We start from the raw sequence: 17,846 nt of genomic DNA on the forward strand, positions 1-17,846 counted from the left end.
AGAGAGAGGAGTGCGGCTGAATGTGAACGACATGTCGACAGTCAGCCTCTAAAGTGTTTTCTCGGTCGTTCCCCAATTCTTTGGCGGCGGACTGAGTGAGTATTACCCGCATCCCTGCTCTGCTAAGCGTCGCTGTGTGGATCAGAGAGGCTGGTGGGGAGAGACAGACAATGGGGAATGCAATTGGATTGCGTTACTCTGCCAAGGATTTTCATACATAGCCTGGTAAATGTCTTAATAGGTTCTGTTAATGACTAGGCTGTTAAATTGGTCATGCTTTAATTCTGCTAACTATTGCAATTTGTGAGCTGTAATGTTTGGTGCTAATTGATTTTCTTGGAGGGCTGTGGGCTATCCAGGCTGATAGCCCCATACATTTGATCAGTAATGCTGCTGCTTGCCTGATAGTGCGGGTCTGTGCTGGGGAGCAGGGGCCCATGTAAAAAGCCAGTGTGAGGTTTGGTGAGGCTCTGTGTGTGTATGTGTGTGTATGTGTGTGTATGTGTATCTGTGTGTGTGTGTGTGTTTGTGTGTGTATGTGTATCTGTGTGTGTGTGTGTGTTTGTGAATGTGTATGTATATGTGTATGTGTGTGTGTGTGTGTATTCTGACGGACAGAAAGGACAGAGAGGTAGACACAGGAATTATGTGACATGAATAATATGGTGAAGAAAAAGCAGTGACCGTCATCTTTGGTCCGCTTGCGTCAGTGTGCAGGTCTAGAGGAGAGAGGAGGAAGAAAAAAAAACTCAGTGTCAGAGAGACTCAAGAAAGACAGGGAGGGAAGCCACACCTGTGTCAGGCCTGTTTTTAGATGGACAGGAAAAGATAGAGAGACGGGTGGATAGATGGATAGATGGATGGATAGATAAATGGACGGATGGAAAGATGGATGGATGGAGTTTTAAATTCTGCTGTGCTGTCACCACTCAACACATAAGTCCTTTCCTCTCTTGTTAACGTAATGATGCAGAGCTATGCCGACTGCTGACTAGTCCACTTGGCTGATTGGAGAAAGAGGCTTGAGTGTTGACTGTGTTTCTTCTTCTTAAGGGGGGGAGATGGCCGTCCACCAAAGCAGAATCTAACAGGAGGGATCCCAGTGGTCTATCTGGACTGGGTATTGATCCCCCTCCATACGGGGAGGGAGGGAGGGGAGGGAGGGAAGGGAGTCGGGGCCCGGCAATAAACAATGCATTTCTTGGATGGAAAAAACGAAAACCTGCTGGGACCCCGAATGGGCCGTGTTTCATATTGTATTCCAGTTTGTCAAACACTATCGAGCACTTTGGCATAGATTCTCCTGTGTTCTTGCGTGTGAAGCCTACATGGTTCAAAACAGTTCTCCCTCCTCGTCTCACATGGCAGTAACACATGCTCTGCTCCTGTTTTCTTTTTTTTTTAAGTACAGTAGGACTTGTCCAACAAGTATTGCAGTGTTAACACGGGTTTGTTACGAAATCTCACACTCATCTACACGTGTCTAGCTACCTGTTTCTGTACTTGGCAGGCTATAAAAGCCTACTTTTTGGATATGGTTTGACCTTTCTCACATTGTTTTCAGCACACGCACTCTCTCCCTCTGTTTCTCTCTCACACAGACACAGATGCATGTAAGTTGGCTCCAGCGCCGTTTCTCTCAGGCAGGCGTACATTGTGTGCAGGGCGAGAGGAGGGCTTTGATGTAATCAATATCAGATTTCAGCGGTTTCACTGTGAGCTCTCATCCTGAGTGGCAGCCTTGACTGACTTCTCACTGCTTATGCAATCCCACTCCTCTCTCTCCCTCTCTCTCTCCCACCTCACCCGTTTCCTCTTCCTTTGTACCTACTCTCTGCCCATTACTCTTCCTTTATCTGTCTGTCTCTCCTTTACTCTGTTTCTTTTCGCCTCGTTCCCCTCTTTCCTCCTCCTCCTCGCGTTTGCACCTCTCCCTTCATCTCACCCCCCCCACACACCCCTCTCGTCATAATCATCTCTGTGATTGCTCTTCCTTTCCCGGGCGGTGATGTTTTCACTGCTGCCTCCTTGTCTAACTCGCTGATGCTAGATTATTGCTGTATGATTACAGCTACCATACCATCATGATCATTATTGCATTTCGCATGGCAGTGTTCAACACTGTATGAGCAGATCGAGATGCTTTATCCAATTTAGATCTCATTAAGTCTTGAGAGGAAATATCCCCATGCAAGACTCACATCTCAGCTGTTCTTCTCCTTTTCTTGTTTTTGTTTCCCGGACTGCTGCAACTCTCAATTCTGTTGTTATTGCAGTGCCACCCTCATGGTCATCATCATCCCTGCCACCGTCAGTTCATGCTCCCGCTCGTCGCTGCTCTGCCTCAGCATCACATCAGCCCTTTTGAACATTTTTGAAGAGTTTTGATTTGCAGAGTTGCTTTCACTCCACTGTCATTATCACAATAATGACTATGACAGGACTTGATGGCTGTTGATAACCTAACATACTCTGCTGATTGATAATATGGGGGTATTTTGTGCCTCATCCTTCTGTTCTCTGATTGCCATTCATCTTATTAAATGGAGCAGTTCATTAGACCAGAAGCATTACGGCTCTGATTTGCATCTACCCATATTCATATTGCATACATTAAAACAACACATGCGTGACATTTCAGCTTCACCGGGCATTGGAGAATACAGATGAATATATTCATCACAAGTCCCCCCCCCCCCCCCCCAAACACACACACACACACACACTCTACCTCACTCACTTGTCCAAAAAGCCACTCAGGAAATGATAAAACGTGATTCACAGGTGAATTAAGCCACGTGTTTGCCTTTGTTTTGCATTTTCAATGTCACCATTTAAATTTTTAATTCAAAAACAACATTGTCGCAGCAGAGAGATTGTTTGGCTTTTCGTTTTTCAATCAATATCTCCTGTTTTTGTGATCCACCATAAATCCGAAGGCCTTGTTTTTTTTTACTATGCTACATACTGTACGGCTTTAGTATGTTTACCAGAGTTTAGATCATATCACGGCGATACAGTGGCCCCCAGTTGGCCTATACATCATTATTCCAATGTAATGTAATTCTTTGCCCATGGCGCTCCGGTCTGTGTGATTTAACTTTTATATTCTGACTGCTTTGGTATGCTTGTGATGTATCATCAATCTGATTCATCCTGAACTGACTTTTGCTGTTGCCGTTCTGGCTGTTTGCCCTCTTTTAACCGTGGTTGTGTGTGTGTGTGTGTGTTTCTGTGTGTGTTTCTGTGTGTGTGTGTGTGACTGTATGAATGTTGCCGGGCGTTTGCCATGCAGTGCGGTGAAGGGCCGATGTCGGGCTGTAGCCCCAGGCTGCTGAGCTGAGAGGGAGAAGCAGGAGGATGCAGTGGGTCACTCTGGCAGTGGCCCTGGGGTGTGTGTGTCTGTCCTGGGCGTCGCACACCCCCACCCCCACCCCCACCTCCACGCACACCCCTCTGGTGGACAACTCCGAGGAGGAAGTGGACGAGCCGTGCTTCGAGCCGTGCACGTGCGAGGTCAAAGAAGGCGTGCTGCACGTGCACTGCGATGGGCGGGGCTTCACCAATGTCAGCCAGGTATCACTCTCACTCTCACTCATTAATATGTAGGACTGCATAGTGCTTTATTGCGCCGTCATTTAGCTCATTAACATACCGTATCTCCACGGCTAATATCCTGTCTCTAACGCAGCTTTTTTCTTACTGTTTAATTCATGTAATTAATATGATAACTAATCAGACCCCTAATTAATCACCCAGGTGTCACAGTCGTGGGTCCGCCCTTTCAAACTCAACCTCCAGAGGAACTCTCTGAGGCGTCTCTATAGTAACGGGTTCCAGCACCTTGGCAACGCGGTGTCGGTAAACCTTGGCAACAATGCACTCCAGGACATCCGAGTGGGAGCTTTCCACGGGCTGGCCAAACTGAGACGCCTGTACCTCCACGAGAACAAGCTGGAGGTCTTCAGAAACGACACCTTCGCCGGCTTAGAGGCTCTGGAATACCTCCAGGTAGAGCTCCAGACCATAATCCATGTCGGTTACCCGTGATTGACGGGATCATTGACAAGGTTGTTGCACAATATTACATCGGGTACTAGCTGTAAAATTAGTCGTAGCGGTTTGCAGCTGGTCTGAGCGGAAGAAATCTCTCTGTGCGCCACAGCTTTCAGCTTAGTCTGTTTTTCAACTGCAGCAATTATATGTTCATCACATTTTCTCTTTTCCTACCTGCAGGCCGACTACAACGTGATCAAACGAATAGACAGCGGTGCTCTGAGGTTCCTCTACAAGCTCCGGGTTCTCATCCTCAATGACAACCTGATCCCTGTCTTGCCTGCTCATCTATTCAGGTTGCATTTAGATTATTTTACTGCAAAGCTTTTGAATCATGCAGGGACTGATCTGTAGAAATATCAGCGTCAGACACAATTAGCTGGTCTGGACTGAGGTTGAATTAATGTTTCTGTGGCATATTATTTCATATCATAAGAGGGGATTAATCATCAGATAAAAAGCAGATTTCACAGAAATGAAATGTGTGAACCTATGTTTTCTCTCACTATCACATTGTCCTTTCATCTAACCTAGCTCACTATCCCCCTGCTTTTCCTCCTCCCTGCTGCACCAGATCCGTGTCTCTGACTCATCTGGACCTGCGGGGAAACCGTCTGAAGAGCCTGGCATATGCTGGGACCCTGGAGTACGTCGGTCGCTCCCTGATGGAGCTGCAGCTGGAGGAGAATCCCTGGAACTGTGGCTGCGAGGCAGTGCAGTTACAGCAGTGGCTGGGTCAGATCCCTTACACAGCAGTAGTCGGGGACGTTACCTGTGAATATCCCTTCCACCTTCACGGTAAAGACCTGAGGGAAATCCCTCGGAAGGAGCTGTGCGCTGACCTGCCGGATAAAGAGCTGCAGGCAGAGGCGGGCGGTCCTTCGGCGGGATCGCAGCCCCAGCATTTGCCCCCGAACTCCAAACCCAACTCCCATCCCGGGCGAGTCCGGCCGACCAAGCCCTCCTCCATGGTGCACGGCTCCCGCCAGAACACTCACACGTCCTCCACGTCATCGTCCTCTTCCTCAGCGGAGCGTAAAGACAGAGACAGGCACCCGAGGCCGACTAAAAGGCCCCGACCCTCCAGAACGTCCCCCACGTCTCGCAGCCTGATGCCCAACCCCAATCCCCCCGTGGCCGGCTACCAAACGCGGCCCCCCATCCCCATCATCTGTCCGCTGAGCTGCACGTGCAACCTGCACATCACAGACCTCGGCCTGACCGTCAACTGCAAGGAGAGCGGCTTCGTCAACGTGTCCCAGCTCACGCCTCGGCCCCTGAACGGCCGCAAGCTCTACCTGAGCGGAAATTTAATCCAGAGGATCTACCGCACAGACTTCTGGAATTTCTCCAGTCTCGACCTGCTTCACCTGGGGAACAACCGCATCTCCTACCTGCAGGAGGGAGCCTTCTCCAGCCTGCCAAGCCTGAGGAGTCTCTACCTGAATGGGAACAACCTGGAGAGGCTCAGCCCACATGTGTTCCTGGGGCTGCAGAATCTAAGGTAGGATGTTTTTTGTTTTTTGTTGCTTTTTTCTCGCTGGAAGCTTTTGGATCACTCGCAGCATTTCAAGCACTTTGTTGTCACCGCACTTCAAACAAATCCACAGACTGAACCCACATGTCAGCTTAGGTATTTAGACATTTGTTTATAAGTATGTGAAAATTAATTTCACTGTAATACTGGCGTAGCACAGAGCAGAACATTCTGACAACTATTGTGCCGGAGTTTGATTGAAATGAAAGGTGCCCATTCTCTTCCAGGGTTGTCATTTGTTAGTCACGCTGCCTGATGGCTTTCTTCGGCTGAGGTGTGAGTCTGGCATGAGTGACAATGTGAAAATTAATGATTTTTTTTTGTTTGGTTCATTTTTTTTTTTGTATTCACAAACAGAGGTGTTGATAAGGCACCGAGACGTCTGGATGATGCCAGGAATTTGCTTCCTGGAGAAAGGCTTATTATGAAAAAAAAAAAAAAAAAAGTCGTCAGAATGATGCATATGTATCATTGTCAGATTAAGCTTACAAATATAATTCCTCTGCAAATAATGCATACAGCAAATATCTTAAGTCAGCAATTGTATTTATTCAGCGAATTAAACACGGTGGAGTTTGATTAAGACAACAGGTCAGTTTTGATGTGAAGCTATATAAAGACTAAGGGATTGTGGCATAATGCTTTCCTATTCAGCATCATTCAGCCATTAATTTGCAGCTCCATTGTCTCTGTATTTCGAGGTAAAGTTGAGAAAATGTAGAGACCTATTAATTTGACGATTAATCAATAATAAAGATCCTCTCTGGACATTGGAGAAGTTTTCCTCTTAACCTCTCGTTAGCCTTTGTTATAGGGCGAGTGAGCGCTGCAAGTCCATTTAAGCCACATCTACTACTTACTTAATTCAGCAATGGAAGTAGATTGGGCGACTAGCATGCAAGGAAAAGTCTGTGCTGATTTCTGTGATTGAAAACGGAAAGTAGAGAAATTCCAAGTTCCTTAAACTGAACATGATGATCAGGAGAGCCAATGCAAGTGGAAGTAGTCATCAGTGTGAAATTACACAATTCCATTTGATACTGATCAGCTAATCAGCTGTGAGCAGGGAAAGTGCAGATTAAATCAAATTTCAGTTATGACTTTTTTTTTAACATAAATATTCAGCGGTGTAATTATCATGCTGGGGTGTGGGAGAGGTAAATTACCTACAGAATACTTACAAGATAAATTGATTTAAAGATTCATGCTGTGTCCTAATCAAGAATAAAAATGATGTTTTTGCAGCAAGGTGAGACAAAGATGGACCTCACTGCTGTGTTTCATGTGTATTTACTGTCCCATTTCACTAGAAGCACTAGAAGACACAGTGGTGACATCACTAACATAACCATGCCCCATTTATATCCCCATATCAATAGTCCGTCTTCAGTCTGCAGACATATAAACGCTGTAACACCGTGCTCTTCTTGGTTTTATAGGTACCTTTATTTTGAATACAACGAGATCCGCGAGATAGATCCTGGGACGTTCGACTCCATGCCATCCCTGCAGCTCCTCTTCCTCAACGCCAACCTCCTGCAGAGCCTCCCCCTCGGCGTGTTCTCGGGGGTTAATCTGGCTCGACTCAACCTGAGAAACAACCACCTTCTGCACCTTCCTATGGAGGGGGTGCTGGAGCATCTCACGGGACTGGTGCAGGTTGGTGGAAAAAATCCAATGCTGTGTTTTTACTGAACAATCGAGGCGATTTCAGTGCGGGTGGATGCTCGAAAAAATGACTGCTCCTCCTAACCTGTGTGTGTGCGTGAATGAGTCAGATACCTGGCATGAGGCTTTTAGCAAATTTAGGGCACATAACGTGCATTTTGTTGAGCAATAGTGGCAGGGTGAAAAATGTGAGATTACCGAATTGGATAACTGCTGTTGATTCACGGAACGAAAATGAGCGTAATTATACAGAGTATATTTATTTCAAATGTCATTACCAGGACACATTATATTGTCACCTAACGGAATAAACAAAAACGAGCAGAAATCTTGGATGGAGCCAAACCTGCATTTAAAACTTGGGGCAGCCCTTGATCTCCTGGTCTCTGGCACAGCTGCGGTTTTCTCCATCATCTGCGTCGTCTGTTGTTCTGAGAGCTCCGCTGCGGCATGTGGGACCGTGGCTGTGCCTCAGGTATTCTAATTGGAAAATTGCAATTGACTTGATTTGCATAAGTGGTCTTAATAAATCAGCAGCTAAACTGGAGAAAGCTGCACCCCTCAAGTTTTTGAGTATGCTTATAATTAACGCACCTCTTAGTAAATAGACTGTGTAAACGTTAGGTATTAAATTCACTGTTTTTTGTTTGGCCTCGCCTCACACATTTGGCTGCAGCACTGCGTGGCTGGCGGCCGCACACAATGCGCCGATAAGGACCGAGCCCAAGGTATTACAATTTTTTTTTTCATCCTGCCTCCACTCACTTCAGCAAATTTAGTGTACCAGGCTTTTCTCGGAGAGCCAAAGTAGAATGAGGTAAGGTGGGTGTGGATTACCCCTGAATGTCATTGTGAGTTACCGTTTTTACTTTGCTCCATGAAAAATTCCTGATCTTAGGGAGTGTGGGTGAGGCTTGCAGTTCACATGCTGTTTCTAAATGTTTGCTCAAGGGAAGGACGACGCTGGTTTATGCAGCTGTAGCAACCATGTAGAAGTGTATTATATTTTTGTGCCATTCTACGCCTCTGATGTCCAAGTGCATTAAAGCATTCACCAAATGGAAGCGCACTGTAGGCCCATATTCACAAAGCCCAGCGGTATCGCCATTGTAGTGCTCAAATTCTGTGGCACAGTAATTGAATTCATTCATTTACCGGGTTGTTATTACTCCGACAAAGCCACATTAGCGCTGCCCATGGACTGCAGGAAATAATGTGACAATGATATCACCTGTTGACTTACTGCTGGCCTGTTTGAAGCCTGGTTAGTGGGATTTTCTGGGTGCTGGCATGTGTTTTTGGAGCCAAAGCTCACGCAGTAAAATCAAAGGGTAACACAGATGGAAGCAGGATGAAGCTCACAGCTGCTGCAAAAAGCACTCCATTTTGATAATCATAAAGCAGCGGCATGTATAGCTCAGACTCGGTGTTGCCATCAAGGACAGGATTATCCAGTTTCGCCCACTTACATGAACTGATATTTTTGAAAAACTACCGCCCTTGATGTCTTTGTAATTAAAAATAATCATTAACATTGGTGACTCATTAAGAGGAAATTAAAATATAGTGTCTATAGTTTCTTAACTAGAGAATTAACTGTAAAATAATTATAAACTTCAGTTAGATGAATCAGCGTCTGAGTGGGTGCCGAGTATCCTATATGTCTTTCTCTGTAAATGTAGTAAAAAATAATAAATGCACAGCACTCGCATATTATTGCCAACTGCAATGAAGGATTTGCCCACAGGAACATTTCACCTCGAGTGATGTCAGGTAGATAAACAAATCCACACGCAGGAAAGATTGATGAAAACAATACAGTGTTCACCAGGGAATGTTTTGACAGGAAACCATTACATTAATGCTCAGCACAGCTCCACCAGATTTTAAGGTTTTTCTTGACTTTCGACCCCTGTAGTTTGATTCCATCGGGCTGTCAATACATGTGTGAATTAAAAAAGAAAAAATCTCATCCACCTTGTGAGAGCTCTGGTCCCTCACACACTTCCAGACAGTTGGATACGAGGAGGACCAACACTCCTGTACTGTTCACAGTACCACACTGTACTATTTTGCGTTTGTCAGTAGTTGGTTAGTGTAGCATAGCGTAAAGATTGAAAATGAATGAACTTACAGAACCTGTAAAGCTCATTTATTGACCTGATATCTTGTTTATTTAATCAAGGCAAAAAACAAATCAATAAAAATTGAAACAAAATGATTTATGGGAGACAGTGACAGTCAATTGTCATTGTCATTGTCACAGTCATTATCTGAACATCATCCCAAATCAAATCTAATGCAATAGAGCTCGTACCTCTGGTCTAGTCTGGTCATTATTTTCAGTTGGCTGTTTTACATCCTAATAGATATCATCATCTTCTTTTTTTTCTTCAATCTCAACATATTATAAACTGGAGGATGTGTTTATGCTGCGAGAAGAAGCTACATTTTCATGCAACATTGACCAATATTTGACTCGATATTTCCACAGAGCTGCAAAAAACAGGGGGGGTTGTAACTAAATCGCTCGATAAGAAAAACTGTAATGGCGCTCAGCTTTGAGCTGGTGTGGACTGTGACCAGTCCTCTGGCAAACACATGAATCAACGTCTTATGTCAGGATGGAAAGTGGACCATCTTCAGTATTTGTGATTAAGCATTAAATACTGAAGCCAGTTTAATTCCTGCCTCTGCACTGTTAGATTATCTCTTTTTTCTTTCAAAATAAAGGCAGGATTTTCTCTCCACTGAAAGAGAAGAGGAATTGAAGTACTACTTCATTAACTATAGAGAGTGGATGATATGATATGACATAATTAGTATTGGACTTATTACTGCAATATTTTATTCAATATCAGTTCTAATATCCAGCAAAGTATTCACATTCACACATGTGAAAGTTGCATTGCATTTTACCATCATTATAGTCATATACAGAGAGGTAATGAACTGTGGTATTGGATTACTGACCAGCCTTTTATATAGCAGCTATGAAAAATAGTTTCCATTTAAATGTCCTCCAGCATGTATGTGTGATTTTCCAAAATAGCACAACTGTGTAAAAATATGATTCAAAACCGCGATGTCTGGGTGCATGTTTTTGTGTAGTGTTAGATTTCCCTGTTGGTAACATGGCACAAACACAGATTATGTCATGTCTACATACTTTCCAACACAGAAAATCCAGATATCTAATACAGCACCGTTTTAAAGTCGGTGTTTGTTTTCCCTCCGAATAAGAGATCAAGGGCTCATTTCTGGACTCACCATGTTGCACTGATGTTCAGCAATCAGAGGCAGAGACGCCAATTTCTCCGCTGACAGTAGCCTCAGTGGACCAGAAACTCTTGCTCTTTGCTCTTTGCTATTACTAGTACCGCTCTCTCTCCACCTACACGAAACACAAACCGCAGGACAGAACAAGTTCATGCCCCTTCTCAAGGTGTTGTTGAAGTCACTCCAGGAAATATGGGAAATCGCTATCTGAGGGAGAAGTTGACGAGGCAGGCAAAAGGAGCACGAGTACACTATGAAAGTAAATTACAACACTTCAAAAAAAAAAAAGAAAGAAAGAAAGAAAAACCTCCAGGTGTTCGCTCAGCATCACAGACCAGTGATATACTACACAACAGTGTAACAGTATCCAGGAGTGAATTTGCTTTGACACATTTCTCTGGCTTTGTGTGTATATAACGTCTCTCAAACTGTGGCCGCAAAGACCGTTTCCCTACACGTTTCTGTTGTGGCAGAAAGAGGTGAAACAAAAGAGGAATCAGATGGTCGAGAGTCGAGACACAGGTGTCAGATGGGGGGTCTCTTTATTCCAACACGGCGCCGTAACCAGCGTAGGCTCGAGATATCTTCCCACATTACAAAGAGTGACATGCCTTACAGAGCTCATCCTGTTTACCAGATATTTTGGCACTTTACCCCAAACGGGAAATAGGAGAGAACAGTTCCTTTATTCATTCAGTTCATTATTCATTCATTTATCTTGGAATTTTGGTGACGTAACCTAACCCATGGTCACGCACTTGGCTGTTATTATCACTATGGGTGTCTGTGTGGTGCAATTCCCTATTCCCATATTTCTTTGGCTTTCCCGTTGTTGTTTTCGACTTGTTTGGCGCCAGTACAGGTCACAATGACCCAGCTCAAATCTTGGGTGGCCTGGCTTTCACAATCCTATTGGCGCTCTACTATAGGGAAGTGATGTGATGTGGTATATGCACTGTATTATTCTCCTACATTTCCCAGAGAAACAACATTTTGCATACACTGCAGATTCTTCTTCAAATGCGCTCCTTTTCATTTCTGCTCTGTGTGTATTATTCAAAAGACAATGAAACGTGTTCATCAGTATGTAGAAAGCTAGGCAAGCTGTCACTCAGGGGCTTCTCATCACCAGAGACTACAGCAAAGAAGCCCTGCTGCACCAGAACCTCCAAAAAATCTGCTTATATTGACTATATTTCCGTGAACTAACTGGAGGAATCCTAATGACTGACAGGATATTGCTGTTTGGGCAAAGTGATCAATTATAAGACACATGGCTCGCTGAGAACATCCTGAATTTCTCCCTTGATGAGATTTTTCTTTATAGCTCCCAAGTAAAATTTTGGACAATTATTGCCTGATCTTTGATCTCTGTCATAACAATAAAAACCCACAAGAGGAGATTTACTCGTCTGTGGCTAAAGGGTGGAAGCTTCATCCAAAAGTGAAGTCATTATTTAAGTCAGGAAAATATATTTCCTGACAAAAAAAAAGCTTTTCTGAATATGCAGCATCAAAAACAGTGAGTGTTGCATTCAAATCTATAACATTTAAATGAGAGCTGGTAGCTGCTTTTGCCTCATGTTGCTGTTAACTTGCTATATTTGACTTTGTAAGTGAACTAAGTTTACTAAAAGCCTCATTATGACAGAACTACACCGATTTTGTGCAGTTGAATTGCCACTACAGCTCCAGCACCTGTCTGGGTAACGGAAGGTCTGTAATTTCAACTCGCACTGCGGCTTTGACTGACAAGCTGACAGCAAACCACACACTAGGTGACCAGGCGTGTAAATTGTAAACTGTGTTGGACATGTTGGACAGATGCTTGCAAAAGAGATGGGGGGGGAGACCTCTTGGGATCTGCATGAAAGCAAACAGAAAAGAAAACAGCTAAGGCAAACCTGGGAATAAAACGCTTCAAGAATTTCAAGCAGATGTGAGATTATAGTTGTGGAAGTTATGAACAGTGTTTATTCCAGTATGTGGTGTTGTTTTTTTAATGTTCAGTCATGCTACATCACAGATGTTGACAACAGTACAGAAACTTGCGAAGCAGCACTTTTTCCAGTGGACCTTTAATATAGTGGAAGTGTTAACTTAAAACTGCGGATGAGTGTTGTTTCTACTCCGCCTCCAGTCGCACTTATGTCATTATCAAAGCCACACAATGGCCCCACAGTGGGCTAAGTTCAATAAAGTGAAGGAGCATCCTGTTCTACGGCGTGAGGCATGGGGAAGAGGCCATACCATGGCTCCCATAACAGCAATGCTGAATCATCTCAAAAAGCATCCATCTATTTCTGCAAGCCAGGGAGATGGTCTAACCAAATTAGCATGACAACATTTGTGCGAAGCTCCTTGGAAGTGTGACAGAGAGGATATCAGCCCTCGCTGCCAAAGTCATTGCTAAAGATACGGAGGAGATCAGTTGTGCAGACGAAATGACAGTGATGTAAATGATTCCCTTTGTGCATAATCTGATTTAGGCATTTCAAAGTGTGGCAAAGTGAATATTTGAGTTTGTTTTAGGACACGCAATCAATAGCTGGCAATGAGAGAAATGGATTTACGCAAATACCTATTGGATTATAGCGCAGGGGAGAGTTGCATCACATCCCGTCTATTGTTAACAACAAAGTGCTGTGATATTCTCACATGCTCGTCGTCGCACAGGAAAAAAAACAAAACCTGCCGATGAGTTTTGTGAATAACCACTTATGTAAACTCTGAGTGGTCTTTATTGTAAACTGAAATAGTCCCATAACCTGCTGTAGTACATGTGTGAACAGCTTTTTTTTTAAGAGAGCTTGTGTGGGTGGAACAAGTTGAATTGGTCCCTGCTCAGATCGTTTTCTATTATTTAGAATATATCATGCTCGTGCGCAGCCATTCAGTAAATGTAAGCATTTCAATGTTATGATGACCCTATAATGACATTATTTACATTAATCAGGGCTATCCAACCCGCGCATCTTTCAAAAAAAAAAAAAAAAAAAATCATTTAGAGACACTTGCCATGGAGGAGAGCTGTATTCTATTATGCAAATGCCGAAAAACTCATTTCCCGCATATTCCACTAGTGAGAGGCAAAGGTAGCAGAGAAAATATCATTTTTCTTGTTGTCATCTTATTAGAGTGTTGGCTATTGCCTTATTCTTCAAGACACAAGACATTTACCAAGTAACTAATATATATCACAAGGTTGTCAGCAAAAGGATCTTTTTTTTTTTTCCCCCGTTGTTGTTGTGATTCATGGATTTGCATTGCATGGCAGACCAGTAATTAGTCTACTATTGCACAATGACAACGCGCTGTGGTGTTGTGTATTTCTCCAGGTGGACCTGCAGCAGAACCCGTGGGAATGCAACTGCGAGGCGGCGCCGCTCAAGCGTTGGCTGGAGGGTCTGAGCGCGGTGGTGGTGGTGGGAGAGGTGGTCTGTCACACCCCGGAGAAGACCAAAGGCGTGGACCTGCGCTCCCTCTCCATGGAGCTGCTGTGCCCCGAGCTGGAGCCCCAGGAGGAGCGCGAGGAGCAGACGGCCACCTCCACGGCCGCGGACGACGGAGGAGGCGCGTCGGCCGGCTACCCCGACCCCGGGCTGGGGCCGCTGATCCCCCCGGGGAAGGATTCCATCTCTCTGACGGTGTTAGTGCTCAGCCTGCTGCTGTTGTTCGTCTCGGCGTTCTTCGCCGCAGCGGCGCTAATCGCCTACGCCCTGAGGAGGAGGGACAAGCTGCCGTTCCGTCGCCAGGGAGAGGTCGACTTGGCCGGCATCCAGATGGAGTGCGGGATCTTCACCGAGCAGTCGCACCACCACCACCACCACCACCAACAACAACAACAACATCACCAACATCATCACCATCAGCAGCAGCACGGCCTCCCCGAGACGCCGCCGCCGCTCCCTCCGCCCGAACACAACCACGTCTACGACACCATCCTGCCCCCGGAAGGAACCGCGACGAAGGGCCCCGACCCCGTCGTCGCGGCCTCGCACATGTGTAGCAACCCCATCTACAAGGAGGAGCAGGATGCTGCGGTGAAGCAGCGGCCGCCACGGCAGCAGCAGCAGCAACAGACGACGACGTTCATGGCCTCCAATGACGGCGAGGGAGGATACTGCTCGGCTGCAGAGAAGGAGAGGGAGTGGACTCTGGAGGTGTCGGCGTCGCCCATCAACACCGTCACGGGGGCCATGGGGCCGCTCGCCGGTCTCCACGGGAACGGCATCCTCTGCCCCACGGTGATCGACAGCCAGGGCCCCACGCCCAAAGTGGAGCTGGTGGACTGCCTCTTCAGACTCCCGGCGCCGGAGTTCAGAGACCTGCCGGACCGGTACGCGAGGCCGCCGCCCCGCTACCCCCACCCACAAGACCCCAAACAGGACAGCAGAGCCGACCAGACGCTGCTGGTCACCACCGTCAGCTCCACGTTGGCGGGCGGGAGCGGCGGCGGCGGCGGTCAGAGCGAGCAGGCGCAGGCAGGGGAGCAGAGAGCCAGACTGAGGACCACACCGGACTACATGGAGGTGCTGGACCGCTCCTACCAGTTCTAACTCTCCTCCTCCTCCTCCGCGTCGCCCACCTCCTCTTCCTCCTCCTGCTACCCCTCTTCTCTCGTCTCCTCATCATCTCCCTCTCTGGTGATGAATCATCCAGTAACAATGACTCCTGTACAGAGGCTGGCGTGGCTTTGAGAGGAGCCTGTGGGGGAGTGGGACTACACTACACACTATGTTTATTCCTGGATAACGAGCTGAGGTCAGTTTTTTGTATTTTCCCCACTACTGGCATATAGGTTTGGCAAGGATTAGCTGATCCCAGATCTCTGCCTGGAGGCAAAAACTTCAGCTGCAGCTACTACAGTAATTTTTTTTTTCTCCCTCCATTACACCTCACAATCGTAACGAACCAAGGCTCTTTCCTGGTGTTTTTTTTTGTTTGTTTCTACTCAGCGGCACAATGAGCGGGAGACAGCATGGTGGTGGTGGTGGTGGTGGTGGGCGTTAATGTTCATATTATCACTCTCAAAAAGACCTGCGTGGAGGTGAAACACACCAGCTCTTTGCAACATCCAACACAGAGTCACAAACTGTGACAGGCGGAAGGTGCGGAGCGAGCTTGGGTGGACACGCAAAGATGGAGAAGCGACAGAGACAAAGCGAGAGGGAGAGAAATTACTGAAAACAGCCAAGTGCCTTAGCAATGAACAGCCAGCAGCGTGGTCAATGCTTATTTTTCTATGAATACAGATCTATTTATCTAAACAAAGAGGTTTGACTACCAACGGATGGGACGCTGATGGACGACTGAGACTAAAACCAATCAAAGCCGCCGAATAATTGCATTCCCTGGATGAGCCAAAAATAATAATAATATACCCAGTCAATATCGGAGTTGTTTGTATGCAGTTCAGTTCATTTTCATCTCATCCAGTTAACTTAATTTGCTTATCCAGTTGAATTTTTACAGGGCTAGATGCAGGACTTATCATGACTAGGTTGTTGCGGTGTGCTGTGTGAAAGTATAAAGTGGTTTTCCAACGGAAAACATAGAGAAGTTACTATTTTTATGATTGCAAGGGAAAACAAAGAAAGGCCGACATACAGAAGGACACTGTGGCAATGGATTGGATGCATTTTGGATTTCTTAATCAGCTAGACTTAATGGGGCCGCGAGGACCTCTGCTCCATGTTTTCTTTCATTGGACAAAGGCACTGAGGTTATTGTATTGATTTTTAAGTATTTCTCAGAGGAAAATTGAATGGCAAAAGAAAGGACAAAAATCCAGGACATGAAGGAATTTTTTTTTTTTTTGGTTTGTTTGTTTTTTGGTTTGTTTTTATCTGGTCAAAAAAAGAGAAAAGACAGACACTTCTATCAACTATCAATTATTATCTTTTACGGAGGTACCTTTTTATGCTTTCATCTCCTACCAATAGTAGAGGCAGTTGTGAATATATTTATTCTTAGTTTTTGCGTGTTGAAGCTCTCCTGTAAGGGATCATGTTATATTAATGTATAGGATGATTCTGCATCTGGTTCAGCCTTCTTACCGCCGACCCACGAAATACAATAAAGGGTGCTACGTAAAAAAAAACTGTTTGCAATGGCAGCTACTATGTGACACACACACACACACATACACATGCCCTGACCCCCATAAATGCACACTCACTCTCCCTCTGTCTCAGTAGTTTTAATGGTGCATGAAAGAAACAGCTCGAGGTGTGCTAAGCCTGTAAGCCTGTCCACGCAGCATGTTGGAGAGATCAGATGAGAGTTGAGCAACGCTGAGTGCCTGCAGGGTTCCTCGCACACTAAAGGCTGGAGATAGAAGCTAATAGTATGAAATCTCCCACATTAATGGTACAAAATCAATACATTCTATTTGTGAAATGAGGACTTGTAAGGCTGGTGGCCCCTCGGGGGCCAAGGTCGTGAATTGCTCCATCTCTTCCCAGCTCAGTTTCTTGGCTTAATGATTTTCTCCATATGCTTTTTCTCTTTCTCCTCCGCTTTCATCTCTCCGTCCGACGCGACCTCTCTTTTTCTCGGCTCCTCGTTCCTTCTCACCTTCCATTTTTGTTCTTTCTCCCCCCCCGCTTCCCCCCTTCATTTCCCCGTCCCTCTCTTTGCCTCTCATTGCTCTGACTGTCAGCTCAGCCTCACAGGACGAACACGTAGAGCTGCTGTTCTATATGCTGCTCAACACACAGGTAGCTCACATTGAAGTGTGTGTGTGTGTGTGTGCGCGTGTGTGTGTTTTGTGTCTTTCTGTGCTCTCTCCATCCTTCGGTGATGAGTGCAGTTCTTCAGACGCCTCCTCACTCTCAGTGTTCAGAACTCTGTTGCACAGATAATCCCCCTGTGGGTGCGTTTGTGTGTGCACATGCTGGACTGTGTGTGTGTGTGTCAGTGGGTGTGCTTTTGTTTGTAGGGGTGTGCTGTGTGTGTGTGTGTGTGTGTGTGTGTGTGTGTGTGTGCTGAAGAAAGAGCATGCAGCTGTGTGTTTGTGCAGCTAGTTGAGTGTTTGTCTGTTGCGCGTGACGGAGAGCGTGAGTGCGGCGCCACAGCCTCAGTCCAGCCTTAATCCTCTAAGCTGTGTAGTTCACTCATGCCACATCAGCCCCATTGTGTCCACAGACAAAGGAGCCCAGTTAAAACTAAATGCCAGTTAAAGCAACAAACGACTAATTATAGCATCGTTTTCTCTCCGTCCCATTCTTCCTCTCTCTGTCTCACTTTTGACGCTCACTTCTCACTCCCTCGCCCATGAGCGCAGAGTGCCTGATTTTTTTTT

The 17,846-nt window shown here is 45.7% G+C and overlaps 1 protein-coding gene across 1 annotated transcript; it reads left to right on the forward strand.

Moving 5' to 3' along the window:
- Nucleotides 1-3,336: 3,336 nt before the first annotated feature.
- On the forward strand, nt 3,337-15,099 carry LOC311005708 (SLIT and NTRK-like protein 3; the record flags this gene model as incomplete). Its single annotated transcript, XM_083998237.1, has 6 exons — nt 3,337-3,576; nt 3,760-4,011; nt 4,237-4,352; nt 4,631-5,560; nt 7,033-7,252; nt 13,879-15,099. The coding sequence occupies exons 1-6, from the start codon at nt 3,361-3,363 to the stop codon at nt 15,097-15,099; spliced, it is 2,955 nt and encodes a 984-aa protein (XP_083854363.1). The 5' UTR covers nt 3,337-3,360.
- Nucleotides 15,100-17,846: the final 2,747 nt, after the last annotated feature.

This window comes from Trachurus trachurus (assembly GCF_905171665.1).
Source record: "Trachurus trachurus genome assembly, chromosome: 22".
Classification (NCBI taxonomy): domain Eukaryota; kingdom Metazoa; phylum Chordata; class Actinopteri; order Carangiformes; family Carangidae; genus Trachurus; species Trachurus trachurus.